Source organism: the organism of the source record quoted next, unplaced genomic scaffold (genome assembly GCF_019419815.1).
Source record: "Pyrus x bretschneideri cultivar Hongxiangsu unplaced genomic scaffold, Pyrus_bretschneideri_v1 Contig19, whole genome shotgun sequence".
NCBI lineage: Eukaryota > Viridiplantae > Streptophyta > Magnoliopsida > Rosales > Rosaceae > Pyrus > Pyrus x bretschneideri.
The window spans coordinates 4,098,867-4,117,524 of record NW_025999490.1 but is presented as its reverse complement, the minus strand read 5'-3'; the positions used below and the strand labels follow the sequence as shown (position 1 = coordinate 4,117,524).

Sequence of the window (18,658 nt, the reverse complement as noted above, 5' to 3'; positions counted from 1 at the left end):
AATCTCTTTCTTAACAGAATTGATAGAGTTGGTGGAGATAAAATAACTTTATGAAGCATTTCAGAGTTGACCAAGTAATTGAACCGACTAAGGACAATTAACATATACTTTTTTTTGTCAATGATTAAAGAGCCGTTTGATAATTTTTGTTTTTAATTTTTAATATTTATTAAAAAATTGAAATTTTGTTTGGTAATTATTTTAAATAAAAAAATGAAAACTTGAAAACTAAAATGTGAAAACTCAATAATAAATTTTGAAAACTCAATGAAGCAGTTTTCAGTGTTCATTTTTTCGAAAACTTAATACTACTGAAAGTAGTTACTAAACAAGACTTTCGTTTTCAATTTCAAAACAGTAAAAACAAAAAATATTATCAAACGACCCCTCAATAATTTAACATAAGCAGTAAATTACATGGATATTCCCCACATTAGCTAGCAACATGAGTGTTTGAGAGAAACACTATGACATGATGACATTTCAACAACTACACAAAAACATGTCTGCTAGCTTTTGTTACATTGGTCGGTTCCTTGATTTAGTGTACGTAATATATTTTACCATTTGACCTCACCGTTAAAAAAACAAAGTTTAGTTGGAAGGTAGTTCAGCTGTCAACCTTATTTGCTGATGTTGATCCCCCTAAGACCACTACAGTACTAATTTAGTTAATTAATTAATTTGTTCTAGTCCCATCTTTAATTTAATTATTCCAGCTTATTTGTGTACTATATAAAACGCGAACAAATTAAGCCATCGAATTGCCAAGTATTATTAGTTTACCTCTCATTTCCATCTTCAACTCAATCTTCACCTTGAACACAACAACATGAAGTTGCTTACCGTCCTAGTCCTAGCTTTTTATTTGTGCATGGCCTTGTGTACTGTTTTATCTAGCCAACCATACAAGGCAATATTCAACTTCGGTGACTCCCTTAGTGACACCAAAAATTACCTTCTCTTTGGTGCTCCGTCATTCCCAGCCATCGGAAAACTCCCTTATGGAGAGACCTTTTTCAAACATGCAACCAGCCAATGCTCTGATGGACAACTCATCGTTGATTTTACTGGTACGTAACCCATACATACTATGCATGGCAATATAGTAAAAGTATGTGACAATTGATATATTGGTTGTAGCTGAGGCATTTCGGGTACCATATTTGCCGCCCTATCTTGCCCTAAATAATGGCCAACATTATAATTGTGATCATGGAGTAAACTTTGCTGTTGCTGGAGCCACTGCACTTTCCCCGGAATTCTTTTACCATAGAAATATAGGATCTAGTTTGTGGACAAACGATTCCCTGAGCACTCAGCTTGTTGGTTTAAGAAGCCTAAGCCCTCACTTTGCAACATCAAACAAGGTAAGTAATTTTAATGACTATTAGCAAGTACCCTTCCATGTTATGCCAACTCGCCACTCCTCCAGGACTCTTCAGGTACTTGGATTTTTGTCTGTCGATTGCCAACTCTTCTCCCACGTCGGAGTACCCAAAAAAAAATTGGATAGTTTGGGACAACATCTAAGGCATTATGAACGTGTAAGGCTCGAAGATCTTTGTAGCCGGAGAAGACCTTCTCAAAGTCTGAGTTTCCAACTCGAGGGCTTGCGAACAAAATGGCTGTAGCTGGGCAGGCTTTGTTTGGCAGGTCCTTCGGCCTGTTAAGTCCATTGGCAACAATGTCAATTGCACTTAGCGTGGCAATTGCTGCACCCAAACTGTGCCCTGTTATGGTGATACTAATTTCCTCATCCTTGTATTGCTCTACTAGTCTCCTAACTTCTTCAATGACCTAGATGCATAAAAACCAAAAAACACTAAAAATAAAAATTATCTCATCTATGTGTCATATTATCTTACCTAATTTGGCATGCGTATTATGTTGTCAGACTGTAATTCAAATCAAATGCGATCTTACATGGTGTCTAGCATTGGTTTTGTTGAAGGGCGAATGTGAATCATCTGAAGTATAGATGGAGTACCAACCTTGGTGCACCTTTGTATCACCTTCCTCGCCAAGTATGTTTGACGCAGAAACCAAATTAAATTGTCCCACTCCAAGGACTGCACAGTGCCTCTCCAAGCAATCACAATGTCTCTCCCGCCCAATGCAGCCTTCCCTTCATCGATCTGTCGCCACAGCAACATACGCCATCCAGTTTGATGCCTTGCACCAAGACTCCCTTGACAAAGACATAATACGGATGGCCTCAGCGACTTGAATCTGCGACGTCGCAAACACAAACTTGGTCACTTTATACTTAAAAGGGTTGCCTTTCTCTAAACCAACTTTAGAGAAGAAGTTCTTTCTCTAAACCGACGTTTTTTTTCCATATTGACGTATTTTGGATGACTTAGACCATCTCAAGGAGATGTCAAATATGTCAAATAAGATTAAAAGACATTCAAGTGTTTTCCAATAGATATGCCAGATATGATGTGACATGTGAGTCATTTGACTCCTTACTTTCTAACTGCCTTTTTTTTACAGCAAAGAAGAAGTCAAATATATTTAATTTATTTTTTTAATGGGTCCCATTAACAACCAATATAATACAAATTAAAACAAATTTTGATTATTTTTTAATAGTTAATGTAACTCTAGGCCCAATAAAATAAATATTTGACACATTCATTGGAAAATAAGAAGATTTAGCACTTGTATTCAATTTTGCTACATCAACCATCAAATAAAATTTTGACATATCATATTTGACATATCCTTTGGAGATGCTCTTGGTTACAAAAAAGACGATTGGTTTGGGTAAACAATATGGAGGCCTCTACTATCTTGTGGTGTTGGCCACTAAACAGTCCCATCCCAAAAATAAGCCATCTCGTAATCTTGTTATCATTTCTTCCGATTTTTGGCATCATCGTTTGGCCACATTTCTTCTAGTCGTTTGAAATTCTTATTTAGAACTTTGTTAAAGCTTCCTTAATCTCATAATAAAGTATGCAATATTTGCCCTTTGGCTAAACAAACACGACTTCTATTTGTGACGAGTGATCTATTTCTAGTTCTCTCAGTCCCTTCTCCCTTGTACATTAATGTGACATTTGGGGACCTCACATAACCACTTCTCTTACTGGAGCACTTTGTTTTTTGACCATTGTCGATGACTTTTCATGATATACATGAGTGTTCCTCATGCGCCTATAAAAACCAAACACAAGGAATCTTAAGTTTTTTTTTTTTTGCTTTTGTCCAACGACAATTCAATTCCAAAATACAAAAAATCCGAATGGATAATGGTAAGTTTTATTAATAGCATCAATTTTTTCAAAATAATGGAATCATCTACCAACATTCATGCGTCTACACACTCGAGTTTGTTGAACACAAGCATAGGCATGGAGGACAAAGAGACAGTAATAAACGGTATCACTTTCTTCAGCAGAGGCCTAGTATAGGCCCATCACAGGAGCATGATGCGAACTCACTTGGCTGTGTGGAGTTTGCTGTATGATTTACAGTTGCCACACTTGGACTCTTCAATGCTTTATTGTGATAATGTGTGATAATGTGAGCATCTTCTCTGGCTCCTCCGTCAAAAACGAGCATAGCTTAAAGAGTGAAATTTTCTTAATTCTTTTTCTAATTTGGTTGCAGTTTTATTTATTTAGGGTTTCAGACACCCATTTTTTTCCTGGGTGTGTTTAGTTTCTTGGAAAGAGATAAACTAAATTAAGTCTGAATTGGATGCTTGATTTGGTTTAACTTTATTGACGAAGTGTTTCATTTGGTTCTTGTTTTTCAGGAGATGATTTTGGGATGGTTTTGTTGAAAGGTTTGGCTTTGGTATGCATTCATATGAATTGTTTTACTAATTTTTCCATTTTGTATGTTTGGGCTTGATTTATTGTTCACTAATTCTCCAAAGTCACTCAGTTTTCTGGTTCAACATTCAACAGAAGGCAGCAAACTCGTAAAAGAACGTGTCCAGCGAAAGAATTTGCAGAGATTCAAACTGACCCATGAGTAAAACTGTAAAAGATATAATTTACTGGAAAAAAAAATTGACATAATTGGGTCCTAGGATAACATGAGAGAGTCTCTCCCCAATCCTCATATTGGAGGCGGAAAGTTGAAGCTTATTTCAATAGAAAAAAGAGAAAACTTGTTTACCCCGCGTCGTGTCTACTCTTGCACCGGAGATTTTTCCGATCACTGACTTTCGCCGCCATAAACCACCACGGAGTTTCAAATCCTTCTTAATAACTGCTTTGTTTTTAATTAGGTAATTCTTTTTTCTCCACAAAATATCATTATTTTGGCACAATTTATTGAATATTGCTCAATTTTGGGCGATGGAAGGTTTACGTTAACTCTTATACGAATGGCTGAAATTTAGGCAAGCAGATGACTAAAACAATGGTAACCTTCAAGTCGCCATTTAGCCGATGGTAACAAATTGTTGTCCGTTTGCATAGATGAGGGTAAATGTCCAGCTTAGACAATGGTAAAATTCCTTTGTTTGATGCCATTTTTTTAGAGCAGGCAGTTGTTTCCGAACTGTAGAAATTGACGCACGTGCGGGTTAATAAGCAAATAAAGGGGTATCAGTATATAGAATTCCTCTAATAGACTTGTAGTTGGAAGGCAGCTATCTCCTCGCATAGACTTACAGTTGCAAGCTGCGCTTGACTACTTGGTTTCTGTACTTTTTCATGCATGCATTTAATTGAGACATGAATTTATTGTTACCATATGGCGCTTGACTACTTGGAATACGTGTACTTTTTCACACACAGACACAATTTGTATATTAATATATATACGTAACTGAAGCTGCGTGTAAGTGAGAGTAGGAGATAGAGAGAGATCCATGGCTTGGTATTTTCGGGCAAGTTTGACCATGAACGTCCTCCTCCTCGTCGGAACAGTTGTGATCATCCCACATGCGCTTGGTTGCTACACTTCAATCATTGGCTTTGGGGATTCAACTGCTGATACAGGCAACTCATACCTCAACGCCCTTGACCACCATGACAAGCCTTTCCACTTCTTCTTCCCTCCATATGGGGAGGACTTCTTTCATCACCCCACCGGCCGCTGCTGCGACGGTCGTTTAATCATAGACTTCATTGGCATGTGCAATACATCCACTTATCTATATCTCATACCATTAAAAAGCCATACTAATCATATTTTTTTCATTTAACAAATAATCAGGTTCTTTTTGGCTTCATCTTTTGCAGCTGAATCTCTGGGACTTCCTCTTGTGCGACCTTCTTTTGAAATCCTGAACGTCAATGAAACAGTGCGCAACTTTGAAGAGGGTGTGAATTTTGCAGTAGTAGGAGCCACTGCACTTGACACTGACTTTCTTGAACAAATGGGACATTATAATGAATTTACAAACTTCTCTCTAAGAATTCAATTGGATTGGTTCAAAGGAATGTTATCACCTTTATGCAATACAACTTCAGGTCAATTACCAAACTTTTTATGAGCATTTAGATTATGTGTCTAATTTCTCTAACTTTAACACTAAACGACATTTCTATCGTTTAGAATTGTAGAGTAAACTTTTTGCTACAATTATGGTGCAGTAAATTTTAACTAGTTTTTCTTTCTAAGTAAGTTTCAATGATTGTGTTAAAATGCAAATTTACAATTTCAAGTTGTTTCTTGTCCCCATTTACCACATAAATAACAACTCCAATTAATAATTGTACTTGGGGCCTGAATGTGAACGTTTCATCTTGGATGTGACTGATCAGTTACTCTCTTTTTTTTAATCTTTGATTTGCAGACTGCAGGGATCTCCTCTCAAGTTCTCTAGTTCTTATGGGACCGATTGGAGGCAACGATTACACCCATGCGTTGTTTGCAGGAGACAGTTTTCAAATTGTTCGAACATTTGTTCCAGTAGTGATAGAAGCAATGGCTTCAGCTATCAATGTAAGAGTTGAAATCATATAAATTGTAGGCTTCTATGATCTAATTTTTATGGTTGCATTGCTCTGCAGGAGTTGATTGAGCATGGGGCATCAACACTTTTGGTACCAGGCAACTTTCCAATTGGTTGCCTCCCTGCTTATCTTACATTCTATGAGGGTTCAGATGAGAGTGAATACGATCCTTTAACTGGTTGTCTTACTTGGTTAAACAAGTTTTCTGAGTATCACAATGAGCAGCTTCAGATAAAGCTAAGTCAGATTCGAAGCCTTCATCCTCATGCTAACATCATTTATGGAGATGTTTACAGTGCTACGTTACAACTCTATCAGTCTCCAAAACAATTTGGTACAACATCTCTCTAGCACTCATTTACTAATCATTTTATTTTTTAGTTTTCGTTAAAAAATTTAAAAACAAACTAAAAACTAAAAGTAATGGCCGCAAGTTTTCAATTTTTTTTAATAAAAAAAAAAAAAACGAAATAATCATCAAATGGCCTTAATGTTTTTAATTAATTTTTACGATTATTGTTAAAGATACATGAAGTTTGGAAGTGTTTCAAATGTTGAACCTCTCAGTTATCATAAATCATCGGATTCACGTCACTGCAGGATTTACTTGGGAAGCAACCAAAGCATGCTGTGGAGGAGGGGGGACATACAATTACAACTCATCAGCACAATGTGGTCTTCCAGGGGCAAGTGCTTGTGCAAACCCTGAAGAGTCTATCAACTGGGACGGTCTGCACTGTACTGAAGCAGCAAACCGGTGGATAACCAAGGCCTTATTATATGGAAATTATAGCATTCCCCACATTAGTACTTCCTGTGTGTCACAACTGTGACTTGGCCTCCGATTTATTTTCCCATTTATATCACACAAGAAATTATCTTGTGCCATTTATTGATGTCACTTAGTCTACTTAATTAAGTTGCATCAATAATTTTAAGGGGCTTATACTTCAAGAAGTTAATTGTGTTTGGCTTTGCACCAGCAACTATGTCATCAAATCTCGCTCTACATGTGCTACTTGTATCATGTAAAAAAAAAATGAAAAAAAAAATTAAATAAAAAGGTCCATTTCATTAATATGATCGACCTGCTGAATTATTAGAGCCTCCATGGCTCCATGTCCCAATTTGGCATACACAGATAAACAAAAGCAAAAGAAATATAGCTTGTGTACACATCGTATAGTGTTATATTTTAGAGAGACTTTAGGATATTCTATTTATATTAGAAAAACTTTTTAAGGGTGTGGTAGAAATTTTTCTAAAACAAAACAAAATCCTAAATAGTTAAAATGACAAATTAGGAAAGAATCCTTTTTGGCTAGAGAAACACATCAGTCACTTCGCACGCATGATTTGGGGTCGGTTTAGCTTTTGGACAATTTTGAAAAATAGGAAACTTGTAGCTCTTATCTCTTATGTTTTGAAGCATATGTTGTTGAGAATATGAATAACACATAAGGGAAATGAAGAACCTTGCATGTGCATATAAGTAATTGAGCTACTTCCCCTATTACCAATTGGTTTTATGGTAGAACCTTAACTTTGTCATAGTATCAGAGCTTCATTGTGTAAAGCCCAACGGCCACACATGTTTCACGTCACTCAATTTGTGTTGTCCACATGCTAAGCTTGAAAATTAGCCACACATGAGGGCACCTATTGAGAATATGAATATCACATTGGAGAAATGAGGGACCTTGCATGGTAATTGGGCTACTTTTCTTATTGTTAATTAGTTTTATGGTGAAATCACAGCTTACGTTGCTAGGAAAAAATGGGAAACCCTTCAAATCTTCACTCTCCCATATATGTGCAATTCTCATAAGAATGTAACTTACGCGGGATTGATTTGCAAAATTGGAACGTTTTACTCCATGAAAAATTATGAAATTTAGACACAATGACCTTCAACCTCTTAGCTTCCTTCTCTAGTTCTTCGAAAAGTCAATTTATCATAAAATAAACATCCTAAGTGTGTAGATTGGCTAAAATTGAGAAAAGGAAAATACTAAAGCTCTTTATAATTCACTTTCTTAACAAAATTTATAATAATTGACATGAAAATATAGAAGATAATACACCTATATATATGCTATATAGTTTAAAGTATAATCCTACCATACCACATTTGATATTAAAAGCCAATTTTGGTTTTGTGTACGTACATAGTAGCGTAACGAGGGAACTTGTGCTCCTGCTCATAGCTCATAGGACCATCACCAGTATTATTTTAATTGCAATTTTCCTCAAATCAGCACCGCCACTAGAAATTCAGAAAAATGTCTAGTTGAGGGCGTCTATAATATTTAAAGCTCCAACTGCAAAAAAGCATCATAAGCACGTAGCTAGAAATGTATTATAATAACAACTCAAAGCTTCAGTATGGTGTCGAAGCAACAACTAAGGCCACCGGTGTACGTTACATCAGTAATACATCAATGAGCGGTCACATTCATCCATGCATGCGCCAAATTGCCCCTAACATCTTAGCTCAATAATATCATCGTGTGTGTATATATATATATATATAATTTACTACCTCATGCATCAATAACTTACAATTATATTCATACACACACATGAGAGTTTGATAATAATATCTAACAATTTACAGTTACTTACATAGGTGTAAGCGTTTAATATTAATATTTTTATATTATATATTAGTCATTAAAAGCCATTGTACACAAAACTTTGTCTCCTAATTAATCGTGGGGCCTTGTGTCAGGCATTGATAGAAGAAGGGGCAGTGGAGTTGGTGGTGCCTGGAAACTTGCCAATTGGGTGTTTAGCCGCATGGACTTTGTTGCAAACCCCCAATTGGATCGGCAGCCTGTAGAGATCATACCCAAACTGGGATGGTATTCACTTCACAGAAGCAGCTATCGCTACATTCCCAAGGGCTTGATCCATGGCCAATTTACCAAACCCATATAGCTTGTATTTGATCAGCTACTTTGCTTTTATCCTATAATCATTATTGTTTTGATAAATAAAGAACGAGGCATTTTAACTTTGAGATTTCTTCCAAAATTTAAAAAAGAGTCATCCATGTCCATTTTACCACACCCCTCTACCTTGTATGATGGTTAGTTACTGCGTTAGACAATTAGAGATGTTACAGTGTCAATATTTAATCGGTATGTCAATAAGAAGATTAGCCAAATATAAAGTCAAAATCAAGAAAGTATAAACACTAAATATGTCATGTTTTCGCCTTTGAGTCATCAAATAACTAACATAAATGGTTAACCTCTCACTTTATTGCAAACATTAATCAGCATTGTCCTGATGAGTATTGTAAACACAAGAAACATAATTCCATGATAGTCTGTTTTTAGGTATACAATTAATCTAGTTATCTACCTACAACTAGATCAATCAGTACTCTGTAAAACCCATTTCTTTCACATTTAAAAGTTTCCAGAGACTGAACCACAAGGACATGTTTCTCGTTGTGCAATTTCCATTTCTCGGTTTGCTACTTTGCTAACCACATATGGTATGTTTGACGGTTAAAAGTCAAAGGCGGTGGAAGGTTTAGTGGTGCAAAAACTAACTAGTAGTATGTTTTACTTTGACAAGTCCTTGGTGGAAGGTTTGGTGGTGAAGAGATAAACGACACGACGCTTTCACAAACGACAGTATCTTTGATGTCGTTGGTAGGACAGGAAATAAAAAGGAAAAATGAAAAATAGAATGGACATGCGGGGTATCGATCCCCGTACCTCTCGCATGCTAAGCGAGCGCTCTACCATCTGAGCTACATCCCCGTGGACTTCCAACCTTTCCATTTAACTGATATCAAAATAAACAATGTTTCTTCAATTTCTAAACATATTATTTGCACTCCAAAAATCTTATTCTACACTCCTCACAAGTGTATTTTTCTTTCCTAATATAGAAAATTTGGAGTGTAGAATGAGATTTTTGAAGTGCGAATAACAATTCCCAATCTTTTTTGTCAATAAAAAGAAGGCAAAAAAACTATTGAGACTTCTATCACAACAAAAAGGTTAAGGACAATAATATAATTTAACAAAACAAAATTTTGCTGTTTTTTGTTTAAGCCTCACTTACACGTAATTTTAACATCTCTAATTAAAAAAATAATAATAATAAAAATAAAAACTTCTCTCACTCTCTCCCTCTCTCCTTCAATTCTAAAAGCAAAAGTAGAAAATTTTACAAACAATTTGTGTGTGGACATATACTAATATTTGATTAAACGAAGACTTCAAACATATACAAAAAGATTTCACGTCGTTAGTTAATTGTATTAAAAGTCTTAATCATGTGTGTTCATCTTAATTTGGCCGTCCGACGTCCCATCTTCATCTTCACCTTGATCATCACTAATCAGTTTAACATAATGTTGTTTATGTATAAAATTCTAGCCTTTTATGTATGCTGTCGACCTTATGCACTGTAATTTCAGCAACTACCGTTCAACCTTAACCTTACAAGGCAAAATTTTGCTTCAAGAAAGGTGACAATATCAGCATTCCCTGCAAGAAAAAAGCATTAATAGGCACATACGGGGATGGTATTCACTTAACAGAACCAAACTGGGATGGTTAACCCCTCACATATTGGGATGGTATTCGCTTTTGAGCCATCAAATAACTAACATAAATGGTTAATCCCTCACTTTGTTGCAAACATTAATCAGCATTGTCGTGATGAGTATTGTAAACACAAGAGACATAATTCGACGACAATCTGTTTTTAGGTATAAAATTAATCTAGCTGCAACTAGATCAGCCAGTACTCTGTTAAACATTCCCTTCACATTTAAAAGTTTCCAGAGACTGGACCACAAGGACATGTTTCTCGTTGTGGTGCAATTTCCGTTTCTGGGTTTGGTACATTGCTAACCACACACATGGTCTGTTTGACGTTTAAAAGTCAAAGGCGGTGGAAGGTTTGGTGGTGCAAAAACTAACTAGTGGTATGTTTTACTTTGACAAGTCCTTGCTGGTGGAAGGTTTGGTGGTGCAAAAACTAACATGTTTTACTTTGACAAGTCCTTGCTGGTGGAAGGTTTGGTGGTGCAAAAACTAACTAGTAGTATGTAACAACTAACTAGTAGTATGTTTTGCTTTGACAAGTCCTTGCTGGTGGAAGGTTTGGTGGTGCAAAAACTAACTAGTAGTATGTTTTGCTTTGACAAGTCCTTGCTGGAAGGTTTGGTGGTGAAGAGATAAACGACACGACGCTTTCACAAACGACAGTATCTTTGATGTCATTGGTAGGACAGGAAAGACATTTCACTTTAGTTTCCTTGCGTTCTTTAGAAATGATATGAATAAAAGGAGAACCGAACACAGAAATCTGACTGCACAGATATCAAGTAAATTTTCTTATATGCTTAACCTACAAGCCACTTTCCTTTTCTTTGGTATTACACGGTTTAAGACAAAACAATCAGAAATATAATATTAATTGATCAACTTATAAATACTAACCCACCCTAGCACTCAAGAATTTAAATATAATTAGAATCGATCATCATCCTCATGGTGCATCAGCACCCAAGGGCACCTTCCAATTGGGTATACTTTTCCATTTCCTAGTGTTAAAGAAGAATTCCATGAGGATCCTCATTGCATTCTCTTTGTAAAGATCATGGGAATTTTCAAATCACATCTGTTCATCGTACATCGTGCAATCAGAAATCATTGTAAATTTTTTATTTAAAATTGAATATAAATAGTACCTAACGAAAACTGTTTATATTCAATTTTAAATAAAAAATTTACAATGATTTCTAACCGCATGATATACGATGAACAGATGTGATTAGAGAATACTTAGAATCCAGCGAAAATCCTCTCTCTTAAAAGAATTGATAGAGTTGGTGGAGATAAAATAACTTTATGAAGCATTTCAGAGTTGACCAAGTAATTGAACCCACTAAGGACAATTAACATTTTTTTTTTTTTGTGGATAATTAAAGGGCCGTTTGATAATATTTTGTTTTTAATTTTTAATTTTTATAAAAAAATTGAAATTTTGTTTGGTAATTATTTTAAATAAAAAAATGAAAACTTGAAAATTAAAAAGTGAAAACTCAATAATAAATTTTGAAAACTCAATGAAGCAATTCTTAGTGTTCATTTTTTCAAAAACTTAATACTGAAAGTAGTTACTAAACAAGACTTTCGTTTTCAATTTTAAAACAGTAAAAACAAAACATATTATCAAACGACCCCTCAATAATTTAACATAAGCAGTAAGTTACGTGGACATTCCCCACATTAGCTAGCAACATGAGTGTTTGAGAGAAACACCATGACATGATGACATTTCAACAACTATACAAAAACATGTCAGCTAGCTTTTGTTACATTGGTCGGTTTCCTTGATTTAGTGTACGTAATATATTTTACCATTTGACCTCAACGTTAAAAAACAAAGTTTAGTTGGAAGGTAGCTCAGCTGTCAACCTTATTTGCTGATGTTGATCCCCCTAAGACCACTACAGTACTAATTTAGTTAGTGTTTCTAGTCCCATCTTTAATTAATTATTCCAGCTTATTTGTGTACTATACAAAACGCGAACAAATTAAGCCATCGAATTGCCAAATATTATTAGTTTACCTCTCATTTCCATCTTCAACTCAATCTTCACCCTGAACACAACAACATGAAGTTGCTTACCGTCCTAGTCCTAGCTTTTTATTTGTGCATGGCCTTGTGTACTGTTTTATCTAGTCAACCATACAAGGCAATATTCAACTTCAGTGACTCCCTTAGTGACACCGGAAATTACCTTCTCTCTGGTGCTCCGTCATTCCCAGCCATTGGAAGCCACCCTTATGGAGAGACCTTTTTCAAACATGCAACCGGCCAATGCTCTGACGGGCAACTCGTCGTTGATTTCACTGGTAAGTAACCCATACATACTATGCATGGCAATATAGTAAAAGTATGTGACAATTGATATATTGGTTGTAGCTGAGGCATTTCGGGTACCATATTTGCCGCCCTATCTTGCCCTAAATAATGGCCAACATTATAATTGTGATCATGGAGTAAACTTTGCTGTTGCTGGAGCCACTGCACTTTCCCCGGAATTCTTTTACCAAAGAAATATAGGATCTAGTTTGTGGACAAACGATTCCCTGAGCACTCAGCTTGGTTGGTTTAAGAAGCTTAAGCCCTCACTTTGCAACATCAAACAAGGTAAGTAATTTTAATGACTATTAGAAAGTATAGTTCTATGAGCGCGTTTGATAACCATTTCATTTGCACTTAAAGCGAAATAGTTATCAAACACGCCTTACATTAACCCATAATTCTATCTTTAATCTAATTTTCTTAAATTAACTCACATTTAATTAACAGAGTGTGACATCTACTTCAAGAAGGCACTCTTTCAGGTGGGAGAGAGAGGTGGAAACGATTACAATTACCCTTTCTTTTCTGGTTGGTGCATTAGACATGTCAAAACTTTAGTCCCACTTCTTGTTGAGGCAGTTTCTAATGCCACAAATGTAAGCATATAAATTAGCAACTTTTGAACAAAAATTTCTCACTAAATTAATTTTGTTAATTATATGAGCATTTTTGTGTGTTGTGGTTGCAGGCATTGATAGAAGAAGGGGCAGTGGAGTTGGTGGTGCCTGGAAATTTGCCAATTGGGTGCTCAACTGTGTACCTCACAATATTTCAAAACCCTAATAAATATTTTTATGATCGAAATGGATGTTTGAAGGCCTTGAATGCTTTCTCCAAGTACCATAACAATGAGCTCAAACGATCCTTGAGGAAACTCAGAGAAAAACACCCACATGCAAGGATTATATATGTTGATTACTATGGTGGAGCCATGCCTTTTTATCATGGTCTCACCATCACGGTTAGTTTTACCTCCATCATTTCGAGAAATTTGGTGTGCTCCTCACAATATCATGTGGTGTTACAAGCCGCCAATATTATAAACATGTTTTGATATTGATATTATAGATTAAATATAAATATGTTGTCCATTTATATTATAATTCGTACATTAGTATTAACACGTAACTTTGTTGACATATACATATGCAGGGTTCAAAAGTGTTCTAACGGCCTGTTGTGGAGGGGGAGGACCCTACAATTTCAATATTTCAGCAACGTGTGGAGGACCAGGCTCAATGACCTGCAAAGATCCATACTTGTATGCAAGTTGGGATGGAATTCACTTAACAGAAGCAGCCTATCGCTACATTGCCTTGGGTTCCATCCTGCCCACTTTAGTAATTTTACTACTCCCCACTAGCATCAGCAAGTTACTTAAAGCCATCTCTCCCAGCCAAAAACAAAACAAAAGTGTATTATGTATTCCTTTTTTATGAAAAGTTAATGTATTATATAATTATAATTATAATGAATAATAACCCTATGCATATATTTTGGATATAACGTAATTGAAGGCCATTTTACTTTTCCTTTGTTTTGTTACATCATATTCAGGGAAGGAGAATCGAACATGGCTTCAAATGTACAGATTTAAAATAAATGTTCTTAATCACTTGAACTATACGTTCTTTCTTGATATTTCATGAATGACACAAATTTATGCTATAACTTTGATTTTATTTTTAGCTTTAGACAAATGAATTAATTCAACCTTCGTAATTCAAATATTCCAAGGTTTTAGGACAACCAACATTTCAAATAAACACCCCACTTATCTATCATGTGACAGAAACAATTAAGACACACATAAAACTGATATCTTCGAAATATAAATCCACCCAAGAAATCAAGAATCTAAAACATTCAGAATTGATCATCACCATCCTCATGGTCCATAAGCACCCAAGAACCATCTTCCAGTTGAGTCATACACTTGTTCTTCTCACAACGCCAAGACGCCGGTATAAGGTACTCCTCCTTCAAGGCATCAGTCACTTTTATTTACCAGTGCTATGTCACGCTTAACTTCCAACTTGAACCCACTTTTACTCCCTTGTGTTCCTGCAACTCCATGCAAGTACCCTTCCATGTTATGCCAACTCGCCACTCCTCCAGGACTCTTCAGGTACTTGGATTTTTGTGTGTCGATTGTCAACTCTTCTCCCACGTCTGAGTACCCAAAAAAAATTGGATAGTTTGGGACAACATCTAAGGCATTACTGAACGCGTAAGGCTCGAAGATCTTTGTAGCCGGAGAAGACCTTCTCAAAGTTTGAGTTACCAACTCGAGGGCTTGCGAACAAAATGGCTGTAACTGGGCAGGCTTTGTTTGGCAGGTCCTTCGGCCTGTTAAGTCCATTGGCAACAATGTCAATTGCACTTAGCGTGGCAATTGCTGCACCCAAACTGTGCCCTGTTATGGTGATACTAATTTCCTCATCCTTGTATTGCTCTACTAGTCTCCTAACTTCTTCAATGACCTAGATGCATAAAAACCAAAAAACATTAAAAATAAAAATTATCTCATCTATGTGTAATATTATCTTACCTAATTTGGCATGCATATTATATTGTCAGACTGTAATTCAAATCAAATGTGATCTTACCTGGTGTCTGGCACTGGTTTTGTTGAAAGGCGAATGTGAATCATCTGAAGTATAGATGGAGTACCAACCTTGGTGCACCTTTGGATCACCTTCCTCGCTAAGTATGTTTGACGCAGAAACCAAATTAAATTGCAAGTCATTAACCCACTCCAAGGACTGCACAGTACCTCTCCAAGCAATCACAATGTCTCTCCTGCCCAATGCAGCCTTCCCTTCATCTGTCGCCACAGCAACATACGCCATCCAGTTTGATTCCTTGCACCAAGACTCCCTTGACAAAGACTTAATCAGGAAGGCCTCAGGGACTTGAATCTGCGACGTCGCATACACAAACTTGGTCACATTATACTTAAAAGGGTTTGCTTTCTCTAAACCAACTTTAGAGAAGAAGTTCTTTCTGGCATATCTGCTGCTTCCTGCATACTTTGATGTCTTCTCTGTGTTGAAGGCATCATAAGTAGCTTGAGCCATTTCTCCATAGTGAATTATGTATCGACGGAGATCAATGTCTAGAGGATCCAATAGGCCCTCCCAGTTGTGTTCGCCGCTTAGGTGCTTCCATTTTTTGGCTATGCTACGACTGCTATCCATCTTTTTCTTCACTCCAAGCATCCTTGTGAGGAGGATGAGCTTAAAATCCTCGAAAAAATCTTGAATGCATTTTGAACGATAGGTTTTGAAATCTTAGAAAAGTTGAAATGTTGGGGTTTGATCCGTTTTCGTGGTGGTGGTAGTCTCATAGTCCAAAAGAAAGTGAATATTAAATTCAACCCAGCAAGAATAGGAAATTTTGAAGTACAAATATATCTGTTATTTTGTTGCTGCAAGCAATGTGATTGCATCTCTTAGACATTACATTAGGCATATGCCAATTGCCAAATCTGATGAAATTTCACCATTCTTGGCTTGGAATTTACAAGCAGAATCTGTTTACTCCACAGATTTGGTGGTTGGAAAACTTTTAAGTTCAAAACTTGGTTTTCCTAGTTTTCTAAGCATCTTTTGCCAATGCAGGTACGAGCTTGAATAAATTTGGGGTTTACTTAACATTAAGAAAAAGATCATCAATTTTTTTTATTTATTCTCTTTCTATTTTTGGCTCATAAAGAGATCAGATGATTACTTTTGATTTTGCTAATAGGAAAACGTGCATATTTGGGAAGAGTGTGATGCCAGCAAGTTGAAGAAGGCAAATCTTGTACATTTTGTATATACATTTTGGATGATAAGAACTAAGAAGAAACAACCAACTGTCCATCTGCCTTGACCCTTCACACTCAACAAACTGTCCCCATACAGAGAAAAGATAGTGAAATTAATCAGCAGTATGGGCCAGCAGTTGTAACTATATTATTGAGGCTCGGAGCAAAATAATGTTCTGTTTAGGACCAATGGAATAGATTGGTTACATGGTGTTCATGGGCCATATTTATGCACACAAGGTTGAAATTTCAAGCACTATGAGGGACGGAGCTAGAAATTTCTTCTAGTGGGAGCAATCGAAAACAACTAAGAAAACCTTATTATAGTATGGTTATACGCAATATGATATTAAGGATGGTTTCAAATGATGATGTATCACAATTCCAATATCACAAAAATTTCAATATAGTAGTGGAAAGTGGCAAAGTGATGAGAAAACTATAAGTACATGATAGGCGGAGAGAGTTTTTTTGGTTTGAATGACAGAACAAGCGCACTATTGCTCATATAATATTTGATAAGGAGTATAATTAGTAGAATGAATGTATGTTGGATATTATATACATATATTTTCTTCAAAGATAACTCACGTATATTATATAATTGTAGTCTGCAACTAAACAAATGAATTACTTGAGTGGGAGCATATGCCCCGAGTGAGCCTTCATTGGCTCTGTCCATGAGCACCAGAGTTGGTTTTTTTCCCTTTTGATCATGTTTTTTCTCAACATAAAGGGATTAACTAATCATGGGTTTTCATTTCTTTTATGTAAAGGATATTCTAATATAATCTAAAAGACAGGGAGAGAGAGTTGAATTTAGGTGTAGAGAAAAGCAACACGTTGGTCAAGCCAACTAGAATGAACTCATGTCTTCATGGATTTTCATTCACCTTTAAGGTACATTTTTTTTTCACATTAGGGCATACTGTAGAGTAGGAAAAATACTTTTATGACACAGATACATCTGTAGAAAAGGAGGGACCAACAGAGAGAGCAGCATGAAGAAAATAAGTGCAGGAAGTAATAAGTCTGTAATACGGAGAATAGTTTGATTGATCATCTGCTATATCAATTGGTACATATTTAAGTATATAAATCATTGACTTTTGTATACCAATTACATGTAAGTAACAATACATCATCATCTTACATCGATTTGCGTCAATAATATAATGCCATCTAAAAATGTTCTCCACATGAGATTGTATCATAAGATTATATAGCATAACGATATATGCGCAAGTTGTTCTCCCGTCTTCTGTTTTTAAGAGTGGTACAACCTATCTTCCAAACCATCTACAAACTCTGTCAGCGGCTCTGCTGACACTTGTTTTGCTGCACACCCCATGGCGCTTTACTGCAACGCACTTTGGACTAAGTTCGGACAACCCAGTAGTCCTTTTAACTTTTTTCATTTTTTTTTTTTTTTTGTTTTTTTTCTGTGGTAGGTGAAAGGTGATACCTAACTCAAATCTTACAGGGGGGATGTTATCCTCCAACATATATACAGACATACATGCATGTTCTATGTGAAATCGTCTAGTCCCACCACCATGGTACTATCCCATCAGAGTCCGTGACTAGCCTCTCCAACTTCACGAGACCGCTCTCCTCTGGACAAATTAGTGATAAGATAATATTCACCTGAATCATCACCTCCATCTTTCCCAAATGTGGGACCAACACAAAACACGTCACCTCATCGGCATTAGGGTTTTATCTCAGCTCTTACACAGAAGACTTGGTGTAGTTGTAGGAAGTTTTCTCATGTTTCAAAAATTCAAAGTTTCTCTCTCTTTTGATTTTCATACCTGTGAACTGTTGTAATTGCAGCACCGCTTGGAAATACTTTGTTTTTTACATTGGACCCAAAATTTGATGGTGGTCACTCACCAACTCTTGCTTAATGCATTCAATTGAAGCAAAGAGACCAAAGCATGAAGCAACTATATGTGTCATTTTCCAATGACTCCAAATGTGTATTTGTGTGTGTAAAATATATATCTTCCTC

General features: G+C 36.1%; 3 protein-coding genes, 1 non-coding gene and 1 pseudogene across 4 annotated transcripts; 2 read left to right on the top strand and 3 right to left on the bottom strand.

Annotated features, from left to right (window-relative positions):
* Positions 1 to 1,361: 1,361 nt before the first annotated feature.
* LOC108866982 lies at positions 1,362 to 3,122 on the bottom strand (annotated as a pseudogene).
* Positions 3,123 to 4,738: 1,616 nt separating this feature from the next.
* Positions 4,739 to 6,889, top strand: LOC125468009 (GDSL esterase/lipase At1g28610-like). Its single transcript, XM_048582302.1, has 5 exons — positions 4,739 to 5,099; positions 5,211 to 5,441; positions 5,768 to 5,916; positions 5,985 to 6,261; positions 6,528 to 6,889. The coding sequence occupies exons 1-5, from the start codon at positions 4,838 to 4,840 to the stop codon at positions 6,758 to 6,760; spliced, it is 1,152 nt and encodes a 383-aa protein (XP_048438259.1). The 5' UTR covers positions 4,739 to 4,837; the 3' UTR covers positions 6,761 to 6,889.
* Positions 6,890 to 9,630: 2,741 nt separating this feature from the next.
* On the bottom strand, positions 9,631 to 9,703 carry TRNAA-AGC. Its single transcript has one exon. It is a non-coding gene; the product is annotated as a tRNA-Ala (tRNA).
* A 2,876-nt stretch (positions 9,704 to 12,579) lies between these two features.
* Positions 12,580 to 14,299, top strand: LOC103944506 (GDSL esterase/lipase At5g45910-like). Its single transcript, XM_048582602.1, is given in 5 exon segments — positions 12,580 to 12,820; positions 12,891 to 13,145; positions 13,281 to 13,429; positions 13,522 to 13,798; positions 13,986 to 14,299. Coding segments are annotated over 5 exon segments (1,209 nt in total). The 3' UTR covers positions 14,273 to 14,299.
* Positions 14,300 to 14,496: 197 nt separating this feature from the next.
* LOC103944514 (phospholipase A1-IIgamma) lies at positions 14,497 to 16,353 on the bottom strand. The gene is given in 4 exon segments (XM_009354981.3): positions 14,497 to 14,828; positions 14,830 to 15,054; positions 15,056 to 15,316; positions 15,443 to 16,353. Coding segments are annotated over 4 exon segments (1,227 nt in total). The 5' UTR covers positions 16,055 to 16,353; the 3' UTR covers positions 14,497 to 14,699.
* Positions 16,354 to 18,658: the final 2,305 nt, after the last annotated feature.

Excerpts from the sequence above, each read along its gene's own strand:
- LOC125468009 (XM_048582302.1), top strand. The coding sequence starts at position 4,838 with ATGGCTTGGTATTTTCGGGCAAGTTTGACCATGAACGTCCTCCTCCTC. Across the intron at positions 5,100-5,210 it reads TTTAATCATAGACTTCATTG|CTGAATCTCTGGGACTTCCT; the intron begins GCATGTGCAATA and ends CATCTTTTGCAG. Across the intron at positions 5,917-5,984 it reads CAATGGCTTCAGCTATCAAT|GAGTTGATTGAGCATGGGGC; the intron begins GTAAGAGTTGAA and ends ATTGCTCTGCAG.